Source organism: Callionymus lyra, chromosome 10 (assembly GCF_982586985.1).
Source record: "Callionymus lyra chromosome 10, fCalLyr1.hap1.1, whole genome shotgun sequence".
Taxonomy (NCBI): Eukaryota; Metazoa; Chordata; class Actinopteri; order Syngnathiformes; family Callionymidae; genus Callionymus; species Callionymus lyra.
This window is the reverse complement of record NC_141827.1, coordinates 3,405,001-3,417,500: the sequence shown is the minus strand read 5'-3', so window position 1 is coordinate 3,417,500 and position 12,500 is coordinate 3,405,001. Positions and strand designations below refer to the sequence as shown.

Sequence of the window (12,500 nt, the reverse complement as noted above, 5' to 3'; positions counted from 1 at the left end):
CACGTTTGTCAACATTTTCTGAAAACTTAACTGAATTCATTCATATGTCTTTGGCCCAATAAGCTCCTTGGCAGAGGTATTAAACTGCTTCTGTATTATTTACAGCAGACCCGGGGGCCACATGCAGCCCTTTGACTGTATTCATGCGGCCCTCCTAATGTCAGTATGATCATGTATAAATGCTTCTAATGCATTAACAAATGTATTTTGTATTTATTATTTATTTACATTTTCACACTTATTTACTTTTTCCCTCCTTCTTGTGTGTAATTTTTCGAGTATATTTTAATCCCTCAAAACATTTTTTTTAAGTTAGTTGAAGAGATGTTTTGAAAAAACTCAAATATACAAGAATAAAATTGCAGTTTATTTAGCTTTATAAATGTCACAGCCTAATGACGAATGTCCTTTTTTGGGGGGATTTTTTTCATCTTTCCTTTTATGCTTGACGGCCCCTAACAACATTTACAGAATTGAATGTGGCCCTTGAAGAATGATAATTGCCAGCCCTGGTTTACAGCCATGTTTCTGACTCGATCTCTTGAAGGAGAAAAGACACTTGATGATCTTCTCTCGGCAACACATGGAAAATGGCAACAAGAGAGTTTCTGAGCGAAACAAAGAGACTTTAGTTTCTCACCATCTCTGCCTGTTGATCGCCAGCTTTCTTCTGCGTGGCCCAGAGTTTTGCCAACTCCATCTCTTTGTCTCGCTTCATCTTCTTCTGGTTCGCCTCGTACTGAGCGTCTCGGTCCTGCACAGCATTATGGGAAAGTGTGTTTTAAACAGTCGTCTACGGGTGTGAGAAAACATTGATTAACCGATGTATCGCAATATTATTTTTCAGGGTACTATATCAATATTCAAAAGTACTGTATCAGATTTTACTTTTTATATTTCAATGAAGTGTGTGTATAAAATATATATATATATATATGTTTAAATATATATATATATATATATATATATATATATATATATATATATATATATATATATATATATATATATATATATATATATATATATCATAACATCCTCCACAGCTCAAGGAAGAAAGAAATCCGGTGAAGACTGAGGACGAGAGGATACAGTGACTCCAGCAGCTTTCAGATTCATGTGGTCTGTAAATTCTACAACACTTGAGTGTACTGGACAATACTACACATATATCCTTGTTACTACACTATCACAACACCAGAGTCAAGTACTGGACAATACTACACATATATCCTTGTTACTACACTATCACAACACCAGAGTCAAGTACTGGACAATACTACACATATATCCTTGTTACTACACTATCACAACACCAGAGTCAAGTACTGGACAATACTACACATATATCCTTGTTACTACACTATCACAACACCAGAGTCAAGTACTGGACAATACTACACATATATACTTGTTACTACACTATCACAACACCAGAGTCAAGTACTGGACAATACTATTCATATATCCTTGTTACTACACTATCACAACACCAGAGTCAAGTACTGGACAATACTATTCATATATCCTTGTTACTACACTATCACAACACCAGAGTCAAGTACTGGACAATACTACACATATATACTTGTTACTACACTATCACAACACCAGAGTCAAGTACTGGACAATACTACACATATATACTTGTTACTACACTATCACAACACCAGAGTCAAGTACTGGACAATACTACACATATATCCTTGTTACTACACTATCACAACACCAGAGTCAAGTACTGGACAATACTAAACATATATACTTGTTACTACACTATCACAACACCAGAGTCAAGTACTGGACAATACTACACATATATACTTGTTACTACACTATCACAACACCAGAGTCAAGTACTGGACAATACTACACATATATACTTGTTACTACACCATCACAACACAAGAGTCAAGTACTGGACAATACTACACATATATACTTGTTACTACACTATCACAACACCAGAGTCAAGTACTGGACAATACTACACATATATACTTGTTACTACACTATCACAACACCAGAGTCAACTACTGGACAACACTACACATATATACTTGTTACTACACTATCACAACACCAGAGTCAAGTACTGGACAATACTACACATATATCCTTGTTACTACACTATCACAACACCAGAGTCAAGTACTGGACAATACTACACATATATCCTTGTTACTACACTATCACAACACCAGAGTCAAGTACTGGACAATACTACACATATATACTTGTTACTACACTATCACAACACCAGAGTCAAGTACTGGACAATACTAAACATATATACTTGTTACTACACTATCACAACACCAGAGTCAAGTACTGGACAATACTACACATATATACTTGTTACTACACTATCACAACACCAGAGTCAAGTACTGGACAATACTACACATATATACTTGTTACTACACTATCACAACACCAGAGTCAAGTACTGGACAATACTAAACATATATACTTGTTACTACACTATCACAACACCAGAGTCAAGTACTGGACAATACTACACATATATACTTGTTACTACACTATCACAACACCAGAGTCAAGTACTGGACAATACTACTCATATATACTTGTTACTACACTATCACAACACCAGAGTCAAGTACTGGACAATACTACTCATATATACTTGTTACTACACTATCACAACACCAGAGTCAACTACTGGACAATACTACTCATATATACTTGTTACTACACTATCACAACACAAGAGTCAAGTACTGGACAATACTACTCATATATACTTGTTACTACACTATCACAACACCAGAGTCAAGTACTGGACAATACTACACATATATACTTGTTACTACACTATCACAACACCAGAGTCAAGTACTGGACAATACTACACATATATCCTTGTTACTACACTATCACAACACCAGAGTCAAGTACTGGACAATACTATTCATATATCCTTGTTACTACACTATCACAACACCAGAGTCAAGTACTGGACAATACTATTCATATATCCTTGTTACTACACTATCACAACACCAGAGTCAAGTACTGGACAATACTACACATATATACTTGTTACTACACTATCACAACACCAGAGTCAAGTACTGGACAATACTACACATATATACTTGTTACTACACTATCACAACACCAGAGTCAAGTACTGGACAATACTACACATATATCCTTGTTACTACACTATCACAACACCAGAGTCAAGTACTGGACAATACTAAACATATATACTTGTTACTACACTATCACAACACCAGAGTCAAGTACTGGACAATACTACACATATATACTTGTTACTACACTATCACAACACCAGAGTCAAGTACTGGACAATACTACACATATATACTTGTTACTACACCATCACAACACAAGAGTCAAGTACTGGACAATACTACACATATATACTTGTTACTACACTATCACAACACCAGAGTCAAGTACTGGACAATACTACACATATATACTTGTTACTACACTATCACAACACCAGAGTCAACTACTGGACAACACTACACATATATACTTGTTACTACACTATCACAACACCAGAGTCAAGTACTGGACAATACTACACATATATCCTTGTTACTACACTATCACAACACCAGAGTCAAGTACTGGACAATACTACACATATATCCTTGTTACTACACTATCACAACACCAGAGTCAAGTACTGGACAATACTACACATATATACTTGTTACTACACTATCACAACACCAGAGTCAAGTACTGGACAATACTACACATATATACTTGTTACTACACTATCACAACACCAGAGTCAAGTACTGGACAATACTACACATATATACTTGTTACTACACTATCACAACACCAGAGTCAAGTACTGGACAATACTACTCATATATACTTGTTACTACACTATCACAACACCAGAGTCAACTACTGGACAATACTACTCATATATACTTGTTACTACACTATCACAACACAAGAGTCAAGTACTGGACAATACTACTCATATATACTTGTTACTACACTATCACAACACCAGAGTCAAGTACTGGACAATACTACACATATATACTTGTTACTACACTATCACAACACCAGAGTCAAGTACTGGACAATACTACACATATATACTTGTTACTACACTATCACAACACCAGAGTCAAGTACTGGACAATACTAAACATATATACTTGTTACTACACTATCACAACACCAGAGTCAAGTACTGGACAATACTACACATATATACTTGTTACTACACTATCACAACACCAGAGTCAAGTACTGGACAATACTACTCATATATACTTGTTACTACACTATCACAACACCAGAGTCAAGTACTGGACAATACTACTCATATATACTTGTTACTACACTATCACAACACCAGAGTCAACTACTGGACAATACTACACATATATCCTTGTTACTACAGTATTATAGTATATTGTATCATCAGATTCTTGCTAATACACTCCTATATTGGTGCTTTCCTCAGTTACTCTTAACAACTTATATGATACATTTTCTAAATTCAATTTTCTTTAAATTTACATACAAAATGTTAGATACAACATGGGCAACATTTTAAAACAATAAGTAAAACATTATAATTTCTGAGTTTAAAACAAACAAACATATTTCCACACACTGTTACTCCTCCTACCAGTTTGTTGATGGTGTACTCCATGTTTCTAATGTCCTCCTGTCTCTCCTTGTTTATCTTCTCGTTCTTGATTCTGATGGCTTCTCCGTTGATCCGTGTCACCTCCTCTATCAGATGCCGCTGCTCCTCCCTTCTCGCCTCCGCCGCCTGGAATGGAACCAGCAACCATCACCACCTTTATCATTATGAATAATTATGAATAATTATGAATAATTATGAATCATTATGAATCATTATGAATCATTATGAATCATTTTGACAGGCGTTACCTCGATGTCCTCCTGAACCATCTGCGCATGTTTGTCTCGGATGTCTTGCATTTCTTTTTCCCTCAACTGTCTGAGCAGCATCTTCTCGTGCTCGTGCTCCTCGATCTGGCTGCAGATCTCCTGCCTCCCTCTGAACATGAAGCATCATCATCAGCGACTGATCCCTGATCTGAGGACGGATCCCTCTCTCAGGGTCACCTGATCCTCTGCTGCCGGAGACCCTCTTCCATCTGGTCCCTCTTCTCGTAGCCTCTCTGCTGCTCCATCCTCACCCTGGCGTCCAGACGCCTGCTCTCCTCCTCCTCCAGGTCCGTGAACTTCTTCTTCTCGATGACTTGAGTCTCACAGGCGGCGTGGCAGAGCGCGAGGCTGATTTTCTGACGTTGAAAATGACAGTAAGAATGGACCAAAAGTGTATATGATCGGCGGCTCACGTTGTTCAGGGATCGGACTTCGTTCTCCTGCTCCATCTTCAGAGCGGCGACTCTCTCCAGCATGAGTTGAGCCTTTTCTCTGTCCTCCCGCTCGCGCTGAACCTGTTCCTTTCGCTCGGCCAGTAGATCTTGTTCCATCATTTCCAGCTTCACCATCTCAGCTGTTTTCTAACAGAGTAGAAAGAACCAGAGTCAGAACCCTCGACAAAAAATCACAACATGAACTCGTCCCACTTTTTTCTCCTCTTTGATCTGCTGAGTCTTCTTCATGGCTTCGACCTCCTTCTCGTCGATGTCACAAGCCTTCAAGAGAATCTGGTTCAGAGACTCCGACGTCACCACGATGGCCGACTCTTTGCTCAGGATTCTGCAGCAGGAACAGACGAGTGTTCACTGTGGAAATGTACCGTTTGTTTTTCAGGTTTCTGACCTGACCGGCTGGAGAGACCCATAAGCCGACCTCTGCTTTCTCTGCCCAGGCCTTTTGTCCTTCAAGACAACAAGAAAAAAATCATTTGGAATTACATTTCAAGGACTTTCAGAACTATATTGGATTATTAGACACATTTAAACAGTGATCGAGGGACAAAGACGGTCTGTGAGGCGTATATATATATATATATATATATATATATATATATATATATATATATTACTGAATTCTGTACTGAAAGGTGTTGTTGTTTATTTTTTAAGTTGGTAGTTTCTCTGAGGTAACATTAGTCTGTGACTCTTCACTCACTCACTCACTCATGTCAAAAAGCTAATTTCAGTTAAGTTTACTTGAAAAATAAACATGTAAACAGATACAAATAATTTTAAACTAATAAAAAATAAACCTCTAAACTAATAATACTATAATATATATAATATATAATATAATAATAATTAAACGATAAACTTATTAAAAAAAACGGTAAACTAATGAATAATAAACCTATAAATTGGTATTAAAAAAACGTAACTAATTTTTTAAAAATCATTAAACTTGTAAATAAAAACAGTAAACTAATGGGAAAATAAACCTGTAAACTCATAAAAAATAAACTTTAAACTAAAAAAAGATACATCTGTAAACTAATAAACAGAACCTGTTAACTAACTAAAAAGATAAACCTATGAACTAATTTAAAAAATAAACCTTCAAATAAAAAAATAGAAAAATAAACCTGTAAACTAATAATAAAAAAAATATACCTGTAAAATAAAAATAAATTTAAAAAAAATAATAATCTGTAAACAAGCGAATAATAAACCTGTGAACTAATGAAACTCCATAAGAATTACGATTGAGAATAGAATCCATATTATTTGACTCGATCGCTCCAGATCGTCACTCAACGATCTCTTCCTAACAACATTCTGAAGGATCTTCTCTCACCTTAGACATGTTGAGGATCAGCAGGTCAAACCAAAGCTTTAGAAACAACCTTCAATAGACTGATCAGGGAACAGTCGAGGCGACTGTCGTGTAGAAAGTCACGACCACCTGCTGCTCAGTAGCGACCAACGGTTCTGTGCACATCACAGTGAATATGCTTTGATAACTTGATGCGTCTCTACAGGCTTCAGATCAAATCTGCTTTTCTGACTCTTTTTCTTCACCTTTGTACAAGTCCTGCACCTTGATGCCTTTGATGATGATGATGATGATGATGATGATGATGAAGATGATGAAGATGATGTGAAGCTGCCATGAGGCCAGTGTTCATTACCGTTGTAAAAGTAAAGTAAGTAAAGTACAGTAAAGGTTATTAGTAAAGATCTATTTAGACCAGGGTCACAAAGCGCTTTAACAATCAAAAACAATACACAGTTAAAACGATATACTTTAAAAGGTCAAGACAACATAAGACAAACACAGGAATATCAGTAAATCAGGGAAAAGCACAAATAAAAGTGTCTTAAGATGTTTCTTGAAGGAGTCAATAGATCATCAAACACAGATGTTTCTTGAAGGAGTCAGTAGATCATCAAACACAGATGTTTCTTGAAGGAGTCAGTAGATCATCAAACACAGAGATGTTTCTTGAAGGAGTCAGTAGATCATCAAACACAGATGTTTCTTGAAGGAGTCAGTAGATCATCAAACACAGATGTTTCTTGAAGAAGTCAGTAGATCATCAAACACAGATGTTTCTTGAAGGAGTCAGTAGATCATCAAACACAGATGTTTCTTGAAGGAGTCAGTAGATCATCAAACACAGATGTTTCTTGAAGGAGTCAGTAGATCATCAAACACTGATGTTTCTTGAAGGAGTCAGTAGATCATCAAACACAGATGTTTCTTGAAGGAGTCAGTAGATCATCAAACACAGATGTTTTTGAAGGAGTCAGTAGATCATCAAACACAGATGTTTTTGAAGGAGTCAGTAGATCATCAAACACAGATGTTTCTTGAAGGAGTCAGTAGATCATCAAACACAGATGTTTCTTGAAGGAGTCAGTAGATCATCAAACACAGATGTTTCTTGAAGGAGTCAGTAGATCATCAAACACAGATGTTTCTTGAAGGAGTCAGTAGATCATCAAACACAGATGGTTCTTGAAGGAGTCAGTAGATCATCAAACACAGATGTTTCTTGAAGGAGTCAGTAGATCATCAAACACAGATGTTTCTTGAAGGAGTCAGTAGATCATCAAACACAGATGTTTCTTGAAGGAGTCAGAAGATCATCAAACACAGATGTTTCTTGAAGGAGTCAGTAGATCATCAAACACAGATGTTTCTTGAAGGAGTCAGTAGATCATCAAACACAGATGTTTCTTGAAGGAGTCAGTAGATCATCAAACACAGATGTTTCTTGAAGGAGTCAGTAGATCATCAAACACATGTTTCTTGAAGGAGTCAGTAGATCATCAAACACAGATGTTTCTTGAAGGAGTCAGTAGATCATCAAACACAGATGTTTCTTGAAGAAGTCAGTAGATCATCAAACACAGATGTTTCTTGAAGGAGTCAGTAGATCATCAAACACAGATGTTTCTTGAAGGAGTCAGTAGATCATCAAACACAGATGTTTCTTGAAGGAGTCAGTAGATCATCAAACACACATGTTTCTTGAAGGAGTCAGTAGATCATCAAACACAGATGTTTCTTGAAGGAGTCAGTAGATCATCAAACACAGAGATGGTTCCAAAGCTTAGGAGCAACAGTCTGGAAGGATTTCTCTCCTCTGGTCCTGAAGTTCAGGAACCATCAGTAGATTCTGATCCACAGACCTCAGAGCCCGAGCTGGGGTGTAAGTCTGGATCAGATCACTGATGGAAGGTCTGACCATGAATAGATCTGAAAGTAAGAACCAGAATTTTAAAATGATCCTGAAAGAAACTGGCAGCCAGTGAAGAGTTTGAAGGAGAAATGTGAGTTCTTCTACTAGAGCGGCTCAGAATTCTGGCTGCAGAGTTTTGTATGAACTGCAGGTGAGACACATCCTTCTGGTTAAGACACAAAATAAACTGTTACAATAGTGTAAACGACAACAATTCAAACAAAAGATACCATCTTGTGCGTGTGCGTGTGCGTGTGTGTGAGTGATGTGCGTGTGCGTGTGTGTGTGCGTGTGTGTGTGTGTGTGTGTGTGTGCGTGTGTGTGTGAATGACGTGTGTCCTGAGCTTTGAACCATTCCTAGAACCTGGATTATATTAAGAACATCCTATTAAATGAGAACATTTCAAATGAACATTAAACAATTGTTTAAGGTGTTGTTATGTTAAATAAGACTTTACGTCTGAATTTAGAAGCAAACGTTTTTCTCAATGAATGCAGTGAAATATTTGACCAGCAGGTGTCAGTGTTTACCTCAATAAATCTAAAAACAAACGTTAAAGACGAACCTTTGTTTTTAAACGAACCACAAGTCACGTGCTTCAGGTAGAAACCACGAGTTTAACTATCAATTACACAATAAGCAATTAACATGCACACAAACACTCACTCACACACGCACACGCACGCACACACATTCAAACACGCGCGCGCACACACGCGCACGCAAAATTGAACTTATAAATGTGTGGATGAAAATGATTAGATTATTTTTAGCCTCAAACCAACTCTTCCATATTCAATATGATGCAAACTTAATATTAGTGTCTCAGTGACTCTGAAGCTTTAAAAACTGCTCATCAAGTATTTTAGTTTGACAAGGATTTCAGGGAAACTGGATCAGGTCAAGGGGGCACAAGGGGGGCAGAAGACCCCATGAAAATTCAAAGAGCGTATAAATAAGTTTGAGGTTCTTTCGTGAACAGAGTCAGTGTCTGAGAAAAACTATTCTTCATGAAACAAGGATTTATTTCCATCAGAAAAGACGTCAAGATGTTGATCTTTTGTACTTGAAAACGAAGTGAATAATGCATTAGTTTAATAATTGACCACAGTCTACATTTACCTTCACTTTCTTCCTGATCAATTATTCAAAGGTTCATTGTTGTCTTCAATGTCGAGGCAACGTTTCTCTTCCATAAGAACCGGAGTCAGCAACGGTTTAGTAGTTAAGTAGCACTAACCAAATAAACTAGAACCTTCTTGATCTTTTCATCGACAAGGTAAAAATGTCAAAAGTCTTCAACTGATGTTTTTATTTATTTAAAGCTAAAGATTAACAGACAAATCAAATCCACTTTTTTCCCAGAATCCGAGACACAACATGAGTAAAACACTCGTAGGATCTATCGATGCATTGATGACATTGTTACAGAGTTAATGTGAATTACGTTCTTAATCCCTTGGTTTTGATGGTTAAACTATTTTATTTCTGCACTTTTTACTGACGGACAGTCAGTGAAAACAAAGTCAACATTAAAGAAATGCAAAAACAAAGACTCTCTCTCGCTCCAGCACCTTTCATCAGCACCTCAGCCGGACTCCTGTTCTTCTCGTCTCCACCAGTCGTTCTCGTCGAGGACTCTATCAGCGGCGAGTGGAGGTTCAGATGCTCTTTGTCTGCTGTGGCAGAGACGAGACCTGTCGGACCAGAGCTTCTCCATTTTGGGTCGGCAATTTTCCAACCTATTAGGCGGTTGGTCGTGTCCCCCCGGCAGCCCCCGAGCCCACTCCACCCCGGGGTCGGCCCACCTCAGTGGTCCTTCAGTACGGAGGTAATCTGCACTTCCTCCACGTCTACCTGTGTGATGGTCATCTCGTTGACACCACAACAAGCCTCCATGTCGCTGAGGACTGGATTGTTCTTTTGCTCCGGACGACCAACTGGGACTACATTAATCCCTCGGCTTCGCTTTGGTTCTAAGAATGACCCTCAGCGAAGCCGTCTGGAGGGCCTTGCGTGTCACAATGTGGGAACACGGTTCTACAAATGACTGCGAGGCCTCCCAGCCGCCCCCTTGGCTGAGGTCTTTTTGGAAGGGTCATGGGAGCGCTTCCCTTTTATAGGCAAGGGGATCCTGACACCTACTGGGTGGTGAGTAAATGGACTTTTCTGAGGAATAAACCATTAGCGAAGCCAGCTGGAGGGCCTCGCAGTCATTCTTAGAACCGTGGTTAACGGGTAACCTGGGATTTTCAACACTAGGGTGGGCGTTCCTCTGGGCGGCGTTCTCACCCATCATTCATTTCTGTTTTTAAAATAAAATAGTTTCAGTGAGTAAATAGAACATTTCCATGTCCATTATTTGTATTATTTGATGTTGTCATCTTGAAACGTGTATGAGTGTGTGTGTGTGCGCATGTGTGTGTGTGTGTGGGGGTGTGTGTGTGTGTGTGTGTGTGTGCGTGTGTGTGTGTGTGTGTGTGTGTGTGTGTGTGTGTGTGTGTGTGTGTGTGTGTGTGTGTGTGTGTGTGTGTGCGTGTGTGTGCGTGTGTGTGTGTGTGTGTGTGTGTGTGTGTGTGTGTGTGTGTGCGTGTGTTGGTGTTTCATCATGTTCTGGACGAATAAAGACGTAAAACTATATCTTTCAGTTTCATTACGAAACATCATGGAATGAAGCGTAAAGATGAGAAACATCTCGAGCCTCATCTTTATTCTGAGACTGATTCATGGTGATTTCGTCGACTTTGCAGAATCATCAAAGGCAGAATCAATTATTGAACACACCGCCTTTATTAGTTTTACTTTGATCTACGGACAGAAAAACCTCGTCAGTGAAAGTTGGAGAAAGATGTTCGTGTCACTGATCATCTTCACTTAAACATGTTTTTCATAAGGTTCAGAATCTATGATGTTCATCGATGACAATAAAACATGATTCATGAGTCGTCAGAGAATCATGTTTGAAATAAACTTATTTTTGGGACAAACTCGATTCAGAATAAACTATTTTTCCTGGTGTTTGTTGCAACTTTTGTCTTTGAAAACATGAAACGTTCTAAACGCGTGTCGTCGTCAAAAACTCGATCTTGATCTATTTGTGTCTCTCGGCTGCTTGTGTTTCTCTGGTGTGTTTGTGCGTCAGCTGTCGTTGCTCTTTCATCAGACGCACACAAACACACTTGTATTTCAAAGAACTTCTCTCCACGAGACTGAAGGTCCAGAGATGAAAGCACAGATGGACGAGACTTCCTACCAACAGCCAGAACTAGAAAGTACTTCATGTTTTTCTCCACAATCGTATTCATGATGTTTGTCAGCGCGATGTTGAGCCACGAGAAGCTTTTACTCGCCGCGATTAAAGACTTCATCACATGAAAGTCTCTTCAGAACCAGCGACGTTTGGGCGACAATCTTCATGAGCAGCTGAAACTTCCAGTCGTCAGTCGAGTCCCACCGACCTGAGTGAGGATGGATGGATGGATGGATGGATGGATGGATGGATGGATGGATGGATGGATGGATGGATGGATGGATGGATGGATGGATGGATGGATGGATGGATGGATGAATGAATGATGGATGGACAGGCAGACAGATGGATGGATGGATAGATGGATGGATGGATGGATGGATGGATGGATGGATGGATGGATGGATGGATGGATGGATGGATGGATGGATGGATGGATGGATGGATGGATGGATGGATGGATGGATGGATGGATGGATGGATGGATGGATGGATGGATGGATGGACGGATGGATGGATGGATGAATGAATGATGGATGGACAGGCAGACAGATGGATGGATGGATGGATAGATGGATGGATGGATGGATGGATGGATGGATGGATGGATG

General features: G+C 38.7%; 1 protein-coding gene across 1 annotated transcript in view; it reads right to left on the bottom strand.

The window, feature by feature from the left end:
- LOC148069925 (cilia- and flagella-associated protein 45-like) overlaps nt 1-7,045 on the bottom strand; it is an 8,256-nt gene extending 1,211 nt beyond the window's left edge. Inside the window, exons 1-8 of the mRNA XM_087801079.1 lie at nt 6,748-7,045; nt 5,797-5,855; nt 5,601-5,733; nt 5,367-5,534; nt 5,131-5,309; nt 4,933-5,062; nt 4,664-4,810; nt 641-754 (exon numbers count right to left, since the gene is read on the bottom strand). Of these exons, the coding sequence (XP_087657205.1) occupies nt 641-754; nt 4,664-4,810; nt 4,933-5,062; nt 5,131-5,309; nt 5,367-5,534; nt 5,601-5,733; nt 5,797-5,855; nt 6,748-6,756 (939 nt within the window). The 5' untranslated portion in view covers nt 6,757-7,045. The remainder of the gene's footprint in view (nt 1-640; nt 755-4,663; nt 4,811-4,932; nt 5,063-5,130; nt 5,310-5,366; nt 5,535-5,600; nt 5,734-5,796; nt 5,856-6,747) is intronic.
- Between the last annotated feature and the right edge of the window lie 5,455 nt (nt 7,046-12,500).